The sequence below is a fragment of the Suricata suricatta genome, chromosome 10 (assembly GCF_006229205.1).
Source record: "Suricata suricatta isolate VVHF042 chromosome 10, meerkat_22Aug2017_6uvM2_HiC, whole genome shotgun sequence".
NCBI classification, from domain to species: domain Eukaryota; kingdom Metazoa; phylum Chordata; class Mammalia; order Carnivora; family Herpestidae; genus Suricata; species Suricata suricatta.
Window position 1 is genome coordinate 95,024,536 of NC_043709.1, and position 20,023 is coordinate 95,044,558.

Sequence of the window (20,023 nt, forward strand, 5' to 3'; positions counted from 1 at the left end):
ATAGCCAACAGCACTATAACTCATGCATGAATAACGCTTATCTAATACACAGAAGACACATCACAGCCTTCTTCAACTTAGGAACACTAGACAGAACTCCAGGACTATGTTTGAGGGCATTTAAAACAGTGAAGTAACCAACAAAAAGTGCAAAAAAAGAAAAAAAAAGAAAAAAGAAAAAGAAAAGAAAAAGCACTAAATGGATTGTAAAAAGGACACTCTTACACATGAGAGCCAGACAAAAAGGCAGTGTTGCTTTGTTCAAATCCATCTGGTATCAGGCATGTTGGGATGTAGGGGTAGGGGAGGCTGCTTCAACATGGGCCATGTTGGCATAAAGGTTACTTTCAGTTAAAAGTAACCAAAACCCAGCAGATGTGGGAAAAAAATCTGCTCCCCCCAAGAACTGCCTAAATTTACACTGAAAAGGAGATTCTGCAACAGGAAGAGAAGAATTAAGAGAGATTCCTCTTTACTGAGGGAACTTAGCTGCACAATAAGGCAAGCTTCTTTTTCCAAACATCTCATTTCACCTTTCCTGCCAAAGGCCTTCCTTCTCTTTGTACCTTCAGACCCCTACCCGACTCCTTAGCTCATATGAGCTTCATGCTGCCTCTGTCTTCTGAAGCGCATGTCTGGTAAGTACACCTATTAAATGTGATCTTCCCCTGTTAGTTTGTCTCATGTCAGTTTGAGTCTAAGTCTAGAAGGACCATAGGAAAGGTCTTCTCCCCAATAGGGTGGATCCATTTTTTCACTGTTCTACTCATGCCAGTGAATTATCACAAAGGAGCCATAATTATTGATTTGGAATTACAATTACATGATTGTAAGTAGGCAAATTTGCAATTCTGGAATCCATGAATAATGAGGATCAACTCATTATATATATCTGTATTTGTATCTATATGTGCTTCAAATTAGCAGGTTTATGTCCTTTTTCCTCCAGTAAATATTGTATTCTACATGAAGTTAATTCACAGGATTCCTTGTTATACTGACACATGTTGTAGAACAATCTGGAATGATTTGGAATTGCTCAGGTTGACTCAGAGTAGCACTTGGTCTACATTGTTTGCAGTAACTCATTCTGGAATATTTCTGTGTTTAAAGTGTACATTTGAAATCAACACTGATAACATTGCCCAGTGATTATAAAGTCAAAAAAAAAAAAACCCACAACACAACAATAACAGAATTTGAGCTACTTCTTTTATTATTTTCTGTGCCAGTTTGTGATATTATTTGTACTTATACAGTTTTTCAATCTGCAGAGAAATTTGAAAGTTTCTAAAATTGATCATGAAAAAACAAAGACACGAAGAATATTGCATTTTCTGGAATAATTGTGAAATAAGATTTTTATAAATCTTTGCCACACATGGTCTATATATAAGTCTTTTTCCTATTTATATATCTGCTGCTTCAGTGAAAGAAATGTTTCAAAGTTAAAATGAACCAAAAAATGGCCTTACGTCAATTTTGAGGAAAAATGAGTTGATATGTCTGGGTACACAATCTACTTGACATGAGCATCTAATAAAGATTAATTCTGACAATATCATTGTCATATTTGGAGAAGGTAAGGGAGTCAAACATATATTAATATTATTTATTATTTATTATTAATTACAATAACACACCTATATGTAAGTATAAATTCCTTTCCCTTTCCAAAGAAAGGCATTAATATAATTGAAAAGATTTTATCCATTTAAAATTTTTTTTTAGATTTTATCCATTTAATAGAGTAGTTTGTATAATATTTATTTTTATTTTCATAAACATATTTAAACACAGATTTTAATTTTGGCTGGTATTATTTTATATACAACTTCCAACAAAATATATCCACCATGCACATTTGTATTCTGACCATTATGATCATCCATTCCGTTTCATGGTTATTACTAAAAACTATATTGTTGTATAGAGGAGAGGAAAGAAAACAAAACAAAACTAGGCAAAAGTAACAGTCTGGGTGTTAAATATGCTGGGTACAGCACTGCTCAAGGACTCAAGGGTTAATGAGGAAAACAGTTATAAGCATCTCACATTAAGAAAATGACACAGAAATGGTTCTTCCTTGGGGAGACTGGGAAATTTCAAATACAAGTGTCATAGCAGAGTGATGTATATATTCTATATATACTTCTCCCCTTTAAATGGAAGAAAAGAGGGTAGCCTGGGTGGCTCAGTGGGTTAAGAGTCCAATTTTGGCTCAGGTCATGATCTCACCCACTGTGAGTTCGAGCCCTGCATTGGACTCTGTGCTGACAGCCCAGAGCCTGGACCCTCTTTTGGATTCTGTGTCTCCCTCTCTCTCTCTGCTCCTCCCCTACTCATGCTCTGTCTCTTTTGCTCTGAAAAATAAATAAAACATAAAAAAATGTTTTTAATGGAAGAAAAGATGGGCAAAGAAGGAGGGGTAGAAGAAGTTCTATGTGGAATATGAACAACGTAGCAAACTGAAATCATGAAGCTATTGGAGCAAAAGGGTAGCAGGAGACTGAGCAGATCCAGAAAAGAGAAGGTGCCTTGGGAAAAAATGGTGAAAGGCACATTTTAACTATGAAGGATTTATTGATTTTAAAGAGAACCTTTGATTTAATTAAAAATTTTAGGCCCTCTAAGAAAAGATTCTATGTCAGTTACCTCATTGGTAGTGAGCATAAAATTAAAACTGGAATAAAGCGAAGTAGTTTCGGTGGTTCGTCCAAACCAGAGGTGCTTGAACAATTGAGGCCCCGCCCCCTTTATCCTCCAAAGTTAATGTGAAACCAGTTAGGATGGGGGTTGGGCCTCATGCTTCTCTATATCCAGGCTTCTGAGAATTTCGTAAGTGTCCAGTAGATATTTAACTGCTTAATGGATAGAAGTGGGGAGAGAAAGAGAGGGAAGGAAAGAGGGAGGAGACCCAAGTTAGCATGCATTATAGACAACATTTTAAAAACTTTTTTTGTAAATTTGTGAACATTAATGGGGAAGGCACTTTGGAAAGTTGCCATCTCTAGAAGATTTAATATCTTTTTCTCTACAAAGGTTGTAAACGAATGCTTAGTTCGTCTTAAATCATCTCGTTTTCTATTTAATTCACTTAGTCATCTATTTAGATCTATTTATTTATTTATTTACATACGTTTTCCAAAAAGTCACACTGAAGACATACTTCGGGCATTCCTGTTTCCTTTTGCTTGTCTAACACTCATTCTAAGAAACCTAACAAAATAGGTATCTGTTTAGAAACAATATTATTTTTTGAGCTTTCTTTTTTTTAAAGTTTATTTATTTTTGACTGAGAAAGAATGCACATGCCTCGGTGTACCCACATGAGTGAGGAAGGGACAGAGAGAAACAGAGAGAGAATCCTAAGATTCTCTCCCAGGTTCCGAGATGTCAAAAGTCAGATGCTTAGTTGACTGAGCTACCCAGGCACCCCTATTTTATGAGCTTCAATTCTGGGAGCAAACACTACTATTGACAACATCTAAATAAATATATATAGTAATGAAAATATGACCAGGCTAATTCAGGTATTCTGAATGTAGTGCCTTAATTATTTAATTAATTAATTAAACTCTTAATTCAACTAATTGTAGTTTTATTTTTGTATTTTTTTTTGTTTATTTGTTTTGAGAGAGAGAGATGGCATACATGAGGGGGAGTGGGGCAGAGAGATTGAAGGAGAGAGAGAATACCAAGCAGGGGCTGTGGTGTCAGAACAGAGCACAATGCGGGGCTCGAACTCACAAACTGGGAGATTTTGACCTAACCTGAAATCAAGAGTAGGATGCTCAACTGAATGGGCCATCCAGGTGCCCTTCAACTAATTGTTCTTTTAATTTATAAAACCTGTTTTTCATTTTTAAGAACTCTTCTTGGATTTTTCACTTTTTTCCTAAGAAAAACTTCCTGCATGAATCGATTTTTCATCAAATTTAATTTTACTAAGAATATGAATCAGGTAATTGCTGGGTTTTTTTCTGTTGTTCGTTTGTTTGTTTTTGGTTAGCTTACTTTGTTTTTCACCTGTTTCTTACTTTAACATTTAACTAGGGGTATTTTTCTCTGATACATAGATTCTTCTCCTAACCCCCTCTGTCCCTTGAAATACTGAGATTTTTTTCTAGTATGTAAATGATTTGTATAATTAGTGTTCAATTGTTTTAGTCCCAGACAAAAAGAGATGACTGAAGTTTCCTCTTATTGAAAATTACTTTGACAACTTAGAAGTCCAATTGTTTTTGTAGGAGTGTGATTAAATAGAGGAAGGAATTTCTAGAAAATAAGGGTCATTGCATAAAATTCTCCCAAAGGTGGGGGGATCTGAATCCACAGCAGAAAGCCGGTTTTCATTATTGCTTGGAAGGTGCTCCCTCATTACTGTTCTGCTTAGTCGGCAGACTTATCTTCCTCGAGCCAGATACTCATTCTGTGAAAAACTCCCTGTTGTCCAAAGCCTGCATTATAGAACTGGAAGGCAGCTGGACATTGAGATTGATATCTACCTACTACTTTGCAATGTATCTACAAAGAGTTACTCAAACTGCAGAGCTCTTGGGTTATAACATCTCCATCCAAACCTCTGCACAGGAGACATGACACTGTCTAGCAAGGTTTCTAGCACCTTAGTGACCCTAGGATGTCATCAGATACCCTCCCACCACCCACCTTGAAATGCCTTCCTGGTAGTGCGCCTGTGGCTCAGTTGGTTAAGCATCTGACTTGGGCTCAGGTCATGGTCTCGCAGTTCATGTGTTCAAGCCCCATGTCAGACTCTGTGCCGACAGCTCAGAGCCTGGAGCCTGCTTCAGATTCTGTATCTCCCCCCTCTCTGTCCCTTTCCTGTTTGCACTCTGTCTCTCTCTTTCTCAAAAATAAGTAAACATTAAAAAAAAAAAAAAAAGAAAAGAAATACCTGCCTTTAAAGCTCAGTGCTTCTGGGGAAATTTGCTGTTTGTTCCAGTCAAAAGTTGGCAATAGACAAGTCTCTAAATTCCCTCTTAGAGCAGTCACCTTAGAAAGTTTGCATTTATAAGTCCTTTCTCTGACCTTTCAAAAGAAAATCTAACACCCAAAACTATTTCTTTAAGGACCTGAGAGCCATCTCTTTGAAAGGCACACATTCAGGGAGTTAGGGAGATAAGTCTCAGTCTCCAGTCCCTGAGGGAGGATAGGTGTCTAGTTCCAGTAGGGGCACCACCTTGCTTTAACACATACTGCTGCCACCTGTCATACAGATAAGAGAAGTTTATCTCTCCTCTAGATAGGCACCGACCAACAAATCTTCACACAGGTTAACATCCCTCAGAGTCCTTCTGTTAGCATACTTTCAAAAAGTCTTCAGTCTTTTGTTTGGGGGAAGTTGAGTTCCTTCATACTGGTTCCTCATTTCTATTGTAATAGTATTATTGAACAAAATCTGTCCTCCCTGCTTTAATGAGTGTCGGGCTTCATTTCTCTTTGACAACAGTTAGATGTCTCCTTCATTCTGCTTGCCTCAAAGTCTTGTAAGTGGGTTGGGTAACTTTCTAGTTTCCAGTAATTATTAGTGTTTTCCATATCTCATTAATTTGGATATTTTGCATAATATCTCAGGCCCAGAATTCTCCATAAGCTGTTACAGTGGTTTCTTCTGATTCTGGGAGAATGTATGTTCCAAGATGCCCAGTGTATTTCTGAAATGAAGGATAGTAATGAACCCTTTGGATACCATTATTTTCCTGTATACATATATACCTATGATATAGGCCTGGCGACATAGGGTTAGGCTACTGTTGACCTTCTGATGATACAACAGGAGGATCATCTGCTTCCTGACCACACTTACCTGGGGGTAACAGAAACCATGGAAAGCAAAACCAAGGATAAGAATGGACTACATCCTTGTAATATAAGTGTTTAAGAAGATCATGAGTTTGGCAGCAAGAATAGACTTTGGTTTGTTTCAATATTTTTAGTAGCTTCTTAAAGCCGAGCAAAGGGCTAAAATTTCTATATTTGAAAGTAAAGAAAAATACATACCATCTGGACTTGTTGGAAAATTGAGATTGAGAAAACATATGCAATGGGTGGTACCTAGCTCATAGTAATTGTTCAATAAATAATTACTACTTTGAGTTACCAGTCCCTGACGAATCCTAAATGGAGTTGTTTCTCCTCTCTGTTGTTACAGCAACTGCTCCTGTGGCATCCTTTATATACCTATCTGTAGATTTCCTCTATTAGGCAATGAGCTTCTTTTTTTGTCTCTTTTTTCTTTTTAATATGAAGGGTATTATGCTTTATAAATGAAATTAAATTAATTTTAGAGACAGATAGGTCTCCCACATGAGCAGGGGAAAGTGGATGGAGAGAGAGAGACAGAAAGAGGGAGAGAGAGAGAGAATCCAAAGAGAAAGAACCCAAGCAGGCTCTACTCTCAGCAAAGAGCCCCACACAAGACTCAATCCCAGAACCCTGGGATCCTGACTTGAGCTGAAATCAAGAGTCAGATGCTCAACCCACTGAGCCACTCAGGTCCCCCAGGCAATGAGCTTCGTCACATAAATCTTTTATCGTTGTATCCCTAGCTCCTGCCAGTCGAAAAGATGGACATTTGATAAATGTTTAGTGAATGAGCAAGCACCTGAATAAATGAATGCATGTATGAATTCATGTTTCATTTTTCTTATATTTGGCCTGAAACAAGGATTTACTTATTGTACCACTTTATCATTTTCTTAAGGGTCATCAGTTTTAGAAACAAGATCTAAAGGTGCAAATGGGAACTTAATACGGCATAGTTTTCATTTCCTGCCTTTGACTATCAGGTTGGACTACTTAAGCTCAACTTATTAAAACTCAGTAAATGCCTAGCCCACATGATTTGACTCATACATCCTCTTTTGTTCACAGGCAGTTGTCTTAAGGAAAGAGGAAAGAGCTCTCAAATGCTCTGTCAATTCAGGGACTCAGTAGAACAATGGAATACCGTTCTGAGGTAGAAAATTTGGATGAAGATGGTTATACTCGTTTAGACTTCAGCTCTCAAGCCATCACTGGGAGACCTGTAGTCTCAGAGAAAGGTATTTGTTTTCTTTTTGCTTTCAACATTCTTGTTCTCATCAACTAAAACACTTATATGGAGAAAATTTGAGAGACTTGTGATTTGTAGGATGAAAACATTTTAAGAGGTTTTCAGACATCATCGAAGATATTTGGAAGTACACTAAGCCTCATGGCAAGCATTAGGTGATTAATTATTAGTATTTAAAATAATTATTATGATGGTAGAAAACACCTACAATTTCTTTGTACTGTAGAAATAGACACTTCTGCACTAAGGAACTATAAATAAGTGTGATGAAATGCAAAGATGAAGGAATTTTAGTGGGAGTGACTTGTTGCTTGGTTGGTGGAAAGGAGTAAATTGCAGAATGGAAGTCATGGAGACTTCAAGAAGCATATATAAAGAACATCAGAATATTGAAGATGAGAAAGAGAAGAATAAGAAGATGGATGTTAGATGAGGAAAAGTCCAAATTTGTGATTTTGTGGAAAAGGCCAAAGGCAAGGTGGATGTCATAGGGTTTGGAATCATGAATCTGGTGTGGTTTTTTTTTTTTTGTGATAAGAAATTGATTTGGATTTCTTTTTTAATCAAATGAGGGCTCTTTGTATATAGTGAAGGAAAATGTGTGTTAGATGAAAAGATCTTGGGGCACCTGGATGGCTTATTTGGTTAAGTGGCTGACTTCAGCTCAGGTCATGATCTTGTGGTTTGAATTAGAGCCCCATGTTGGGCTCTGTGCTGACAGCTCAGAGCCCTAAATCTTGCTTCGGATTCTGTGTCTCCCTCTCTCTCTCTCTCTGCCCCTCCCCTACTCATTCTCTGTCTCTCAAAATAAATAAATGTTAAAAAAATTTTTAAAAAGGAAAAGATCTTATTAACAGAATATGAGTCTTAAATGTAATATAAAAAGAGTGAAATATGGTGAAAAACATTGTAAGACCTCTGTGTTACAGAATGAACCATTTAGTCTCCTCTATGGTTCTTTTATTTGACAGTTCTCTGAAACACTTAGACTGCTTATTGTCAGTCAAAGACAGAGCTAAATTCTCAGTGAGGTGGTATTAACATAAAATGAGTTTCAAGAGAAAGACCTTTCACAAGTTTTGACATGAGCATTTGCACTCTTCTGCTTTCTGGTAGTCCGCATTGTGCAATTATTTTCCCTCTACCACTTACGTAATTCATGTCTTGCCCAACTGGTTGAGGAGGACTGGAAAAACTGGATGATGCAAGAGGTTGGGAGGCAGGTGTATGTTTGTGCACATTTGTTGACAAATAGTGAGTTACATATACTGAGCTAGTAGTCTTTGGAGGATATGCTTTCATGTGCCAGTCTATTTAGTTCCCAAAATGATTCTCTGAGGTATTATTTACCCCCCTCCTTTCTTCACAAAGAGAATGAATAAGCAGAGGGAGTAAGCCCAAGGTTATGTAACAAATAAGTGAGAAGAGAAGGCTGTTTTTAGGAACTCATGTTTCCCCCCCCTACATTAAGCTGTCTTTCATAAAAATGAGTGAGATTTCAGAAATGCTGGTAGTGTCAAGACCTGTAGACATCAATGTGAAACTGAAATTAGGAGTGCACGGATATCAGGGCACTGTACTGAAATTACAGGGCCCAAACCTGAAGAAGTATGATAAAGGAGAGGGGAAAAACCAATAATTCTAGATAACTAGATTATTTGCCCATAATGGCTCACTTCAGAATTTGCCAGATTTTGATGACTCGTAGAACTGCAGTGCTGTGTCACTTGTCCTATTTCTTCGTTTAATTTCTCTTCCTAGAAACTGGTGCTACATCTCCTTGTTGGCGTCCCATTGCTGTGATCTTTGGAATCCTTTGCTTGGTAATACTGGTGATAGCTGTGGTCCTGGGTACCATGGGTAAGTATGGGGGAAGGAAATTCAACAACAGCAACTAAACAATAACAATAACAACAGCAGACATTTGATAAGCATGTATACTGTGCCAGACACTCTTTTAAGAGCTTGGCATGCATAATATAATTTAATCTGTATTTTAGCCCTACCGAATCAGTGCTACTAATTCTCATTTTATTTACAGAGGAAGTGAGAGGTGGGGGTGTGTACTTTAATTTTCTAGGGTGATAAACTGGATAGTGGTATGATGACCATGATTAGAAACTTAGGCAATCTGTCTAAAAAGTGCATACTCTTAACTACATTGCTCTACTATCTTCTTTGAATAGCTGTTTTCAAAGCTATGATTTGTAAGGTATCTTCCAAGATACATTAATGGAAGGAGACCAATGTAGGTGAAGAAGGAAGTACCATATGATGCTTATCTTCCTAATGAAATACATTCTCTAGAGAGACTATAAACTACTTTTATGAATCTCATGATTGAAGGATATTGTTTTATACCTGATCTTTAATCTAAGTTCCTTTGAATACTACCTAAGGCATTTACTAAATAGACATTTTGTGATGGGTGAATGAGTTCTTTTGGATTTTGTATCTCACACATTCTATTGTCAATAATGTATTATTGTGCCTTCAGAGTTTTTTCAAGGAGCTCTCATTTTTAAATAACATAAAAAAGATTTACTACTAGTTCAAATCTATTGTGGCTCCAGTTGACTCTATTTCATTTGCCTCTTGCTCTCTCTTTCATAGTCTTTCTCCTCTACATGCTTGACTTCTTTTTATTACACCTTCATGGATGTTATTTTTTTCTTTCCATCTATTTAATCTATCATCTATTCTATTATCAGTCTATCTATCTATCATCATGATCTACCTATTATCTATTATCTATCTTGACCTCTCAATCAGCAATATGTTATCTATTTATCATTAATCAAGAATATATCCATTTGTATTCCAACAAAAATATGGGGTTTTGTATTATAATTTCAAATATAGTAGAATGACTCTTTTTATTCCTTCTCGCTGTAATTGTTGTTGGTTTATGAAGCTACTTGGAGACCCAATTCAGGGAGCAACCCATTGATGAATGACAACTTTCCATCAAGAAATAAAGACAACTACAGTCAGCCCACACAATCATCTTTAGAAGACAGTTTGGCTTCTACCAAGGCTCTCACAACCACAGGCAAGGACAGAGTTAAAAGATGAAGGGGATCCTTGATCCAGGAAAGTTAATTATTGGTGCTAAGGCCTGGAGAAGGGTAGGTAAAGAGAGCACTTTTACATGCAGAGATTGTGCATTCAGGGAGCACACACACCGGTATTATCTCACTATAGTATACCCTTGCCATATATAAAATAAAGTGATATAAATATCCCATACTTTGGGGCAAACATTTCTAAGTTGGATTTTTTTTTTCAGTAACTAATTTGTCACTTTCTACATATTTAGAGCTATAGATGATTGTACAATTTGATGCAAAAGAAAGAAATGTGTTCTCTCCTCTTTGAGAATTGACATTTTAAAGTAATGTAGTTAGAATAAGAAATAAGATGTCAGTAAGGAAGGCAGAGGAAAAGGAAAGAAGGGAAAATGTGCTGAGAATGAAGATGCTAAATTGAGTACATAAAAAAGAGATAGATCTAATAGATAAGTTCCTGAAAACTCTGGTTATATATATATTTCTTCTTTAATCAATTTCATTAATTTTATTACAATTCAATATACACTTGACCCTTATTTCTAATTGCATCATAATTGACTGTGACAATATTTTGCCTCCAATTTTCCATCTCTGGACTCATACCTTCTCACTATTTGTTTCAAGTAGCTAATGATACAAAATGGAGATATTCTATAATATGAATTATTGCATTTATATTTTTCTGCTTTAGAAAGCTGTATTCTTAAATGGATCTCACACCTCCAAAGAAGTTAAAAAGAAATTAGTGTATATCTCAAAGATTGATTTCAGTTGAATTATTTTAAGAACTATCATGAAGAAAGGGAGGTCTGAACTGAATTAGAAAGAATGGAATACAAATCAAAAAGAAAAGGGGGTGTGGGTGGGTGGCTCAGTTGGTTAAGTTCTGACTTTGGCTCAGGTCATGATCTCATGGTTCATGGGTTTGAGCCCCACATTGGGCTTTGTGCTGACAGCTCCGAGCCTGGAGCCTGCCTTCAGAATCTGTGTCCCACCCCCTCTGCCCCTCCCCTGTTCATCTCTGTCTCTCTCTCTCTTTCTCAAAAATAAACATTAAAACAATTTTTTTTTAAAAAAGGAAAGGAGGAATAGCTGTTTAAAACACTGTTTATAATTATTCAATTCATTTTTAAAGTTTAAATGAATGGAAGATTTTAATATGGTCTCTTATATAAAAATTGTATCCCTATAGAGGCGCCTGTGTGGCTCAGTTAAGTATTCAACTCTTGATCTGGACTCAGGTCGTGATCTCAAGGTCCATCGGTTAGAACCCCGCATCAGGCCCTGTGCTGATAGCGCTGAGTGTGGTTGGGATCCTCTCTCTGTCCCTCCCTCTTCTCTCTCTCAAAATAAATACACAAACTTAAAAAAAGTCACATGCCTATAGTTTGAACTGAAAATGAAATATATTATTGGCAATTCATTGATTATTAAGTGTCCTCGGGACGAATGCCTGTCTGAAAGAACAAATTGGTATGATATGAACCTCACTGTATTTACTTTTTATTTCCAGGAGTGTTTTCCACCACTTGTCCTCCTAACTGGATCACGCACAAGAACAACTGTTATCTATTTAGGACGTCATTAGCTTCCTGGAATAGCAGTAAAAAACAGTGCTCTCAGCTGGACTCTAATCTCCTGAAGATAGACAGTGAAAAAGAACTGGTAAGTGCAGACTTCAGTAACAATTATCTGTGGTCTATAGTGAGCAGAAAAATAGAGGTAGATTCCAGGTAATGATAATTTTCCCTAAAAGAAAGTCACTTTTATTGTCCTCCATAATTATAACAATAGCAAATATTAAATGGGTAAAAGAGACAGAGAAAGAGAGAGAGAGAGAAAGCAAACATGGGAGAGGGACAGAGGGAGAGAGAGAGAATCTTAAGCAGACTCCATGCTCAGTGTGGAGCCCAATACAGGTTCAATCTCACAACCCTGGGATCATGACCTGAGACAAAATCAAGAGTCAGACTGGCAATGAACCAAGCCACCCAGCCACTTCTTTATGCTTTTTAAAATTAATTAATTATGGTCATTTGTAGGAAAGTGGATGGACCTCGAGGGTGTCATGCTAAGTGAAATAAGTCAGGCGGAGAAGGAGAGAAACCATATGTTTGCACTCATAGGTCTAACAGGAGAACAGGAGAAACCTAATGGTGGACCAGGGGGAGGGGAAGAGGGAAAGAGAGTTGGGGAGAGAGAGGGACGCAAAACCTGAGAGACTATTGAATGCTGAAAATGAACTGAGGGTTGAAGGGGGAGGGGGAGGGGGGAAAAGAGGTGGTGGTGATGGAGGAGGGCACTTGTGGGGAAGAGCACTGGGTGTTGCATGGAAACCAATTTGACAATAAACTATTAAAAATTAATTAATTAATTAATTTTAAAAGTAAGTGTATTTCACTTTAAAACAAATCTATTCAAACACACTCCAAGTTTGCATAACATAACCATCAAAGCACTGCTCATTTTTGTGGGTTTGGGGTTTCAATTCTTAAATAGGGAGGAGTAAAATAGAAAATTCCCTCCCTTGTCATCATTATTATCAAGGCAATTAGCAGCAATAATAATATACATTTATAAATCATTTACTCCTTGCAAGACACTGGGAAAGGAAAAGAGGTTTAAAAAGTAACCTTGCTATTTCAGTGCTTACATAGTTTATAAGGAGAAACAAACAACTCATGTGCTGAAAGTTAAATATCTGGAATTGGCAACAAATGACGGGAATTCAGACATGCCAGTGTAGATAACATTTTACCAAAAAAGTGAGACCTATGATGCATGTGAACGAAGGGCAGGTATGAGAAGGGACTAATAGAAAACACTCTACACTATAAATCTAAACAATCTATACCTTCCACCTTTACTTCTGCTTCCTCTCAATTTTTTTTGGGCATTGGAAACTTGTCGTTCACATAAAAATTAATGGAAAAAGATTAGGACAAGGAAAGAGAATGACACTGGAAGTCGGTTGGGCTCTGAGATGTTTCAGTCATTTGTCAACAATTCAAATGTCATCATTAAAACTCAAATTACTTATTCATAAATGATGCAGTGGAACCAAATTATTGATATATTTTTTTATTTAACTCTGCAAAACATTGGGGCACTTAAATGGCTCAGTCGTTAAGCGTCTGACTTCAGCTCAGGTCATGATCTCATGGTTCGTGGGTTTGAGCCCTGCATCGGGCTCTGTGCTGACAGCTCAGAACCTGGAGCCTGTTTTGGATTTTGTTTCTCACTCTCTCTCTCTGACCCTCCCCGGCTTGTGCTATCTCTCTCTGTCTCTCAAAAATAAATTAAAAAAACATTAAAAAAAGAAAATTACCTCTGTAAAGCATTTCTTGACATTCTATAAATTCATACACTCAATTTGAGGAGAAGATGGTGGCCTGTTATTTATGAAAATTGCCGAGGGGCTCTGTCACCTTTGGATTTTGTCAGGCAGGTTGGATAGAAGCAGTACAATTTTGATCTTATGGATCTAGTCTTCATTGGAGAATCAAACAAGAATGACTGTGAAGAAACAAAATATGCTTTTTGAAACACTCAGTGGCGTCCAATAATTGGCATTTTTTTCTAGGTTCATGCCAGTGTATGCATGCATTCTTCACCAAAGTGATTCAATCTGCTGTCTCTATCTCAATGTTTGTGAAAGTTTTTCTCCAACTTTTTATCTCTGTCATCTCTGCCTATTCATCCTCTCTGTCACTCTTTGACATGTGTGTTTATGTTTTCCTACAGGAATTTATAGTGAGGCAAGTGTCTTCTCAATCCAATCATTCATTTTGGATAGGGCTTTCTCGCCCTCAAACTGAAGGACCATGGCTCTGGGAGGATGGTTCGAGATTCTCTTCTACCTTGTAAGTAATTGGAAGGATAAAGTTTCACCCTCCTTCTCAGAAAGATAAGAGCATGCCAATCATCTAAGAATCTGATTTGTGTCATTTATAAGAAAGAGGGACAAAGAAAAATAGTGATAGAGAAAGAAAAAGAGTGAGTCAGGGAAGAAAGGAAAGAAGAGGGTAGAGGAGGACTTTATAGTCAAAAAGAGTTGAGTGGTCATCTAGTGTTATTAACGCAAATGTGCGTCAGCTTTCTCATGAGGAGGGTATCTGCATGTGTCTGAAGTTGTCCAGTCAGGAGCTGTCACTGTTAGGGTAACTGTTAGCCAGAGCATGGGCTTTGGAGTCGGCTCTCAGCCTGAGTCAATGATTGGTCCACTCACTGTGTGAAATCAGGGAAGTTGCTTAACTGACCTGAGCCCCTTTTTCCTCATCTATAAATGAGAATGAAAATAGTTCCTACCTGCTGGGATTTTAAAATAAAGAAAGGAAATGAAAGTAAAGTCACTTAGGGGCACCTGGGTGGCTCAGTCAGTTAAGCATCTGACTTTGGCTTGGGTCATGATCTCATGGCTCGTGGGTTCAAGCCCTGCGTCTGGCTCTGCACTGACGGCTCAGAACCTGGAGCCTGCTTCGGATTCTGTGTCTCCCTCTCTCTCTGCTCCTCCCTTGCTGGCTCTCTCTTTCTCTCTCTCAAAAATAAATAAAAACACTAAAAAAAAGTAAAATCACCTAGCACAGTGTCCTGCACCTAGTAAATGTGTCACGTGCTATCATTAATTTAATTTTATTTAAAAAAATTTTAATGTTTATTTATTCTTGAGAGAAAGAGAGAAAGAGCATGAGTGAGGGAGGGCAGAGTGAGAGCTGGACACAGAATCCAAAACAGGGTCCAGGCTCCGAGCTGTCAGCACAGAGCCCAATACAAGGCTCGAACTCATAAGCCGTGAGATCATGACCTGATAACGTCCAACCGACTGACCCACCCAAGCGCCCCATTATCATTAATTTTAAAAGCAACCACATTTTACATTTCACAAAGTTCTTTTAAACATATTTTACATTTGCTTAATTATAAAGTCTTCCTTATTGTGTGTGTTATCAGTCAGGATTTTCTAGAGAAAAAGATCTATATAGATCTTTTGTTGGTTCTGAAGAATCCTAACTGATACCCATAACATTGAGGAATGCTTTATCCATGGAAATTTATTATCAGAAATTGGCTCACATCATTACGGAGACTGAGAAGTTCCCCAATCTTCCATCTGCAAGCTGGAGGCCCAGGAAAACCTTGGTTATAAATTCCATTCAAGAAGGGAGGGGGCTGGGTGGCTCAGTTGGTTAAGAATCTGACTTCAGCTCAGGTCATGATCTCACGGTTTGTGTGTTCAAGCCCTGCATCAGGCTTTGTGCTGACAACTCAGAGCCTGGAGCCTGCTTCAGACTCTGTGTCTCCTTTCTCTGCCCCTCCCTTGCTCACCCTCTCTGTCTCTCAAAAATAAATAACATTAAAATTTTAAATAAATTCCATTTAAGTTGGAAGGCTGGGAACAAGGGGAGCTGATGGGATAAAACCTAGTGCTCAGGTAGAGACGAGCTACACTGAGATGTCTCAGTTAACACAGGGAAGCAAGAAAAGGCAAACTTTTTCTTAGGCTTCTTTGTCCTATTTAGGACCTCAGTGGGTTGCATGATGCCCACCCACCTTGCGGTCTGAAATCTACTTTCCTGTACCCATGGATTCAAATGCTAATTTAACCTAGAAACACTCTCATAGACATAATTGGAAATAGTGTTTAATTCGGGTGTGGCCAGTCTAGTTAGCACATAAAATTGACTATCACAAAGTGTCAAGGTTTTCCTTGCTGTATTTCTCCTTTATTTTCTTTTTCATATCTGAAGAATATGAAGTTATATTCTCCTTTTAGTGTATTTGTATGTGTGTGTGTGTGTGTGTGTGTGTGTGTGAGAGAGAGAGAGAGAGAGAGAGAGAGAGGGAAAGGGAGAGAAAGAGAGAGCGAGCCTGTTTTCCCATTATTTTCAGGTATGTTTTCCAATTCAGTTTCTCTTTTCAAAGAAAGAAATTTTGGCTTTGTTGATTCCATCTCTCTCCTCTGCATCTTTAAAAGAAATTCTTTTATTAACTTCAGTTCTTGGGGTGCCTGGGTGGCTCAGTTGGTTAGGTGGCTGACTGGCTCAGGTCATGATCTCGCAGTTCATGGGTTCGAGCCCTGCGTCAGGCTCTGTGCTGACAACTCAGAGCCTGGAGCCTGCTTCGGATTCTGTGTCTCCCTCTCTCTGCCCTCCCATGCTCATGCTCTGTCTCTCCGTCTCTCAAAAAGAAATAAATGCTAAAAAAAATTCAGTTCTCATCTTTATTACTTCTTTCCATTCAATTTCTTTGTGTTGAATTTGCTATTCTGTCTCTAATTTCATATATGATTGTTTGACTCATGAAATTCCCTTTTTTTTTCAAGTATGTGCATTTAAGCCTATAATTTTAGTGTGTTTTATTGTCATTAAGTCCAAAATACTTTCTAATTTCCATTGTGAGGTGTTCTTTGACTCATGGGTTACTTAGAAATGCATTTCTTAATTTATAAATACATGTGTGGTTATATAATTATCCCTTTGCTTTGGGTTTCAGCTTAATTCTATTGTGGTCAGAGAACATACTCTGTGTGATTGCAATTCTCTGATTTTTTACTTTAATCTTCTTCCCCTACAGAAAGAAGTATATTAAAGTCTCCCACTGTGATTTACTTACCATTCTGTAACCACTTTAGTTGATGTGCTGAAGCCATATTATTAGGCATGCGTAGATTTTTACACAGAAAGAAGTATATTAAAGTCTCCCACTGTGATTTACTTACCATTCTGTAACCACTTTAGTTGATGTGCTGAAGCCATATTATTAGGCATGCGTAGATTTTTACACTGTATAGGTATATGGTCCATTCTATGAACTTTTTCTTTTCTTTCTCTGGGGTTCGTTATATACATTATAGATCCATTCTCAATTGTTTTTGAATAGTTTAATATTTTTTATTATTACATTTTTCTTTGAGTTTTTAAAAAATGTTTATTTGTTTTTGAGAGACAGAGAGAGAGAGCGCACGTGTGCTTGCAGAGGATCCAGATTGGCTTTGTGCTGACATCACCAAGCTGATGTGGGGCTCAGTGAGATCATGATCTTTGAAGTCAAAGTTGGAGGCTCAACCACTGAGCCACCCAGGCACCCCTACTCTATTTTTTTCTTATATTAATTTAGAATTTATTTTTTTTACTAATTTTTTAGTAGTTGCTCTAAAGATTACAACAAATATTCTTCACTCATCAAAGTCTAATATTAATTGTTTGGTCTATAATAGATGTTTATTTGTTTATTTTGTGTCTGTGTGTGTGTGTGTGAGAGAGAGAGAGAGAAAATTCCGAGCCCTCTCCATGCTGTCAGCACAGAGCCTGACGCAGGGCTCCATCCCATGCCCCTCAGATCATGACCTGATCCAAAATCAAGAGTCAGAAGTTCAACCAACTTGAGCCAGCCAGCCTAAATGTTAATTGTTTTTTAATGTTCTTCCCTAGCAATATAAAAATATTAGAATATTACATTACTCTGTGTACTCTCTCCTCAGTTTACATGCTATTATTTTTGTGGATTTTATTTAATGCTCTCACATCTTTTTCCAACATTTTAATATCTCTACAATTGTCAGCTGTTTTACAACTGCCGACCTTTTATAATCACTGTAGGTCTCAACTGAAGTTGAGCTCTGTCAGGAAGGATTAGCGTTTGTTTCAGCCGGGCAGAGAGAGGCACCACAAACCTGAAATTACTTAAACACTTTGCTTGGTTTTTTGTTTGTTTGTTTGTTTTTGTTTTGTTTTTTTGTTTAAATACACTAGTAGTTTGGATTCAGATAGAACTATGTAAGTACCAGTTACTTCTTGGGCAACTTCTCAGGGGATTTAATTTTTTCCTCCCATCTTCCACCTGGTGGCAAAACTGAGACATGCATATCTAACTGTTATCTTTTCTGTGTAGTATTTTAGTCCTTGACTTCTGCACCAAATTAGTCCTTTGTTTTACAGTTTCTGGAGGGTTTTCTATTAAATTCCCATCTTGGATGAATTCATTTTACAACATTAGGTAAATAAATGCTCTATCAACAATTAATGGCCTCTTGCAGTCTATAAAAATTATAGCCCTAGAAAACAGTAGATATGTAGATTTATACAGTCATCTCATTTAGATTTTTCCATGTATTTATGGCTTATATTGCTTCTTATTTTCTTCTGCTTCTCCTACCAACTGTATTTCTTAACCTGAAGAATACTCTCTGATTTCTTTTAGAGTGGAAATGAGAGTTTAACTATGTGTTTGTCTAAAACTGTTTATTTCAATTTTCAAAAATATTTTCTTTGAGCAAAAAATTGAAAATTTGTAGTTTGTCTCAGCCATTCAAAGATATTGTTATAGTGTTTCCCTATTTGTTTTTGTTTTTGTTTTTTGAATGGTTAGTTGTTTGAAGGTTAACATAAATCTGATGTCTTTTCTCAGCTTTGGAAAATTCTTAGCCATATTTGCTTCAAATGTTGCTTCCTCCCTCTCTTTCTTCCCTTCCTCTGGGATTCCAGTTACATACGGTATAGACCCATTCTCAATATTCTGAATGTCTTCTCTGCTTCTTTCTCAATCTTTCATCCTTTCTTATTTGTATATTTACTTTCATATATCTTCCAGTTCATTTGTGGGTTTTTTCTCATTTATGGCTAATCTGGTGTTAAAAGCTTCCATTGAAGTTTTAATTTTGTTTAGCTAATTTTTCAGTTCTATAATTTCAATTTGGTTCTTTATCAAATCTACTCTGCCACTATTTATAATTCTTAGCTTTCTTCCATAAGGCTTAAGTTAAAGTTGTTTCCTGCTTTTAGTGTAGTCATTTCTACAATAGAATTCTCTCAATCCTTCAGCTTCAGGGCCGAGAAGAGAGATACACAAGGTGAAGGGTAGTAGTCCATAGCCTCACTGAGTGAGGCTCAGTGATGCCCCTTCAAGTCTGACTAATTAACACTGACCTTTCACAGACTAAAGAGCAAATAGAACAGAGCCATACTCCCACTTACCCCTGATAATCATCATGATTGTCTATCACTGTGTTGTAGTATAACTCTGTCTTTAAAATGAATGAAAATATATAATGGTGTTTTCCCTGTCTTTAAATGGACTTGATATCTATGATTCTTCATTGGTTCTAGGTGTTTCTCAACAATTGCTTCTCTGTTTGGTCTATTCACTAAATAGACCCAAAGCTAATTTCACTAGCCTGTTGTTTTATTTGATAAATATATTTCTAGGTGAGAGGTTGAAAGATAAACAAAGAACTTTCTATTGAATACTAAATGATTTTTCTTATTTGTCAGGAACTTTATTTATTTATTTATTTTCTTTTTTTTTTTTCAAAACATATATTTTATTTTATTTTCATTTTTCTAATTTTTTTCTCATTTATCTTTACACAATTTATTTTTTTAACATATGCAATTATTTTCCATCATTTACAATACAGTAGTTACAATGATACTCCAAACAGAAAAGCAAAGTAAAAAATTCAAACCCCCACTTCTATTTCATGTAATTAGACTTATACAAAAATTAGAAGGTTAGGTACCAACTAGTTAATCACCTAATTTCACAGCTATCTGAAGTGGCAATTGTAATATAGCAGCTTATCTATGATACATTCAAGATACATGATACAATTTATTACTTGCCCATAAGCTAAAACACAGCCTGCTTAATACCTTTCCTTAAATTCCACCTCTATACTACAGTATACTTAAGGTCCATGCAAAAAAGTAGCTACCTTTTATATAGAAAATGGATGATTAAGTCTTTGGTGCTGTAAAAGCAACTTCATTTAAACATAACCACCCCCACCACCATAAAAAGAAGAGAAAAAAAAAAGTAAAGAAAATAATAAGGGAAAAACCCAAGACACACTCCCTATGGGAAAAAAAACCAACAT

The 20,023-nt window shown here is 36.9% G+C and overlaps 1 protein-coding gene across 5 annotated transcripts in view; it reads left to right on the forward strand.

Moving 5' to 3' along the window:
- The first annotated feature begins 530 nt into the window (after positions 1-530).
- Positions 531-20,023, forward strand: part of CLEC7A (C-type lectin domain containing 7A) — a 21,062-nt gene continuing 1,569 nt past the window's right edge. The window contains exons 1-6 of one of the 5 annotated variants that reach the window (XM_029954863.1): positions 531-638; positions 6,898-7,067; positions 8,840-8,938; positions 9,993-10,130; positions 11,663-11,814; positions 13,894-14,012. In XM_029954863.1, the coding sequence (XP_029810723.1) occupies positions 6,965-7,067; positions 8,840-8,938; positions 9,993-10,130; positions 11,663-11,814; positions 13,894-14,012 (611 nt within the window). In that variant the 5' untranslated portion in view covers positions 531-638; positions 6,898-6,964. Of the gene's footprint in view, positions 639-6,850; positions 7,068-8,839; positions 8,939-9,992; positions 10,131-11,662; positions 11,815-13,893; positions 14,013-20,023 lie in introns of those variants that run through there. The other 4 variants (XM_029954862.1, XM_029954865.1, XM_029954864.1 and 1 more) reach the window with 4 other exon arrangements.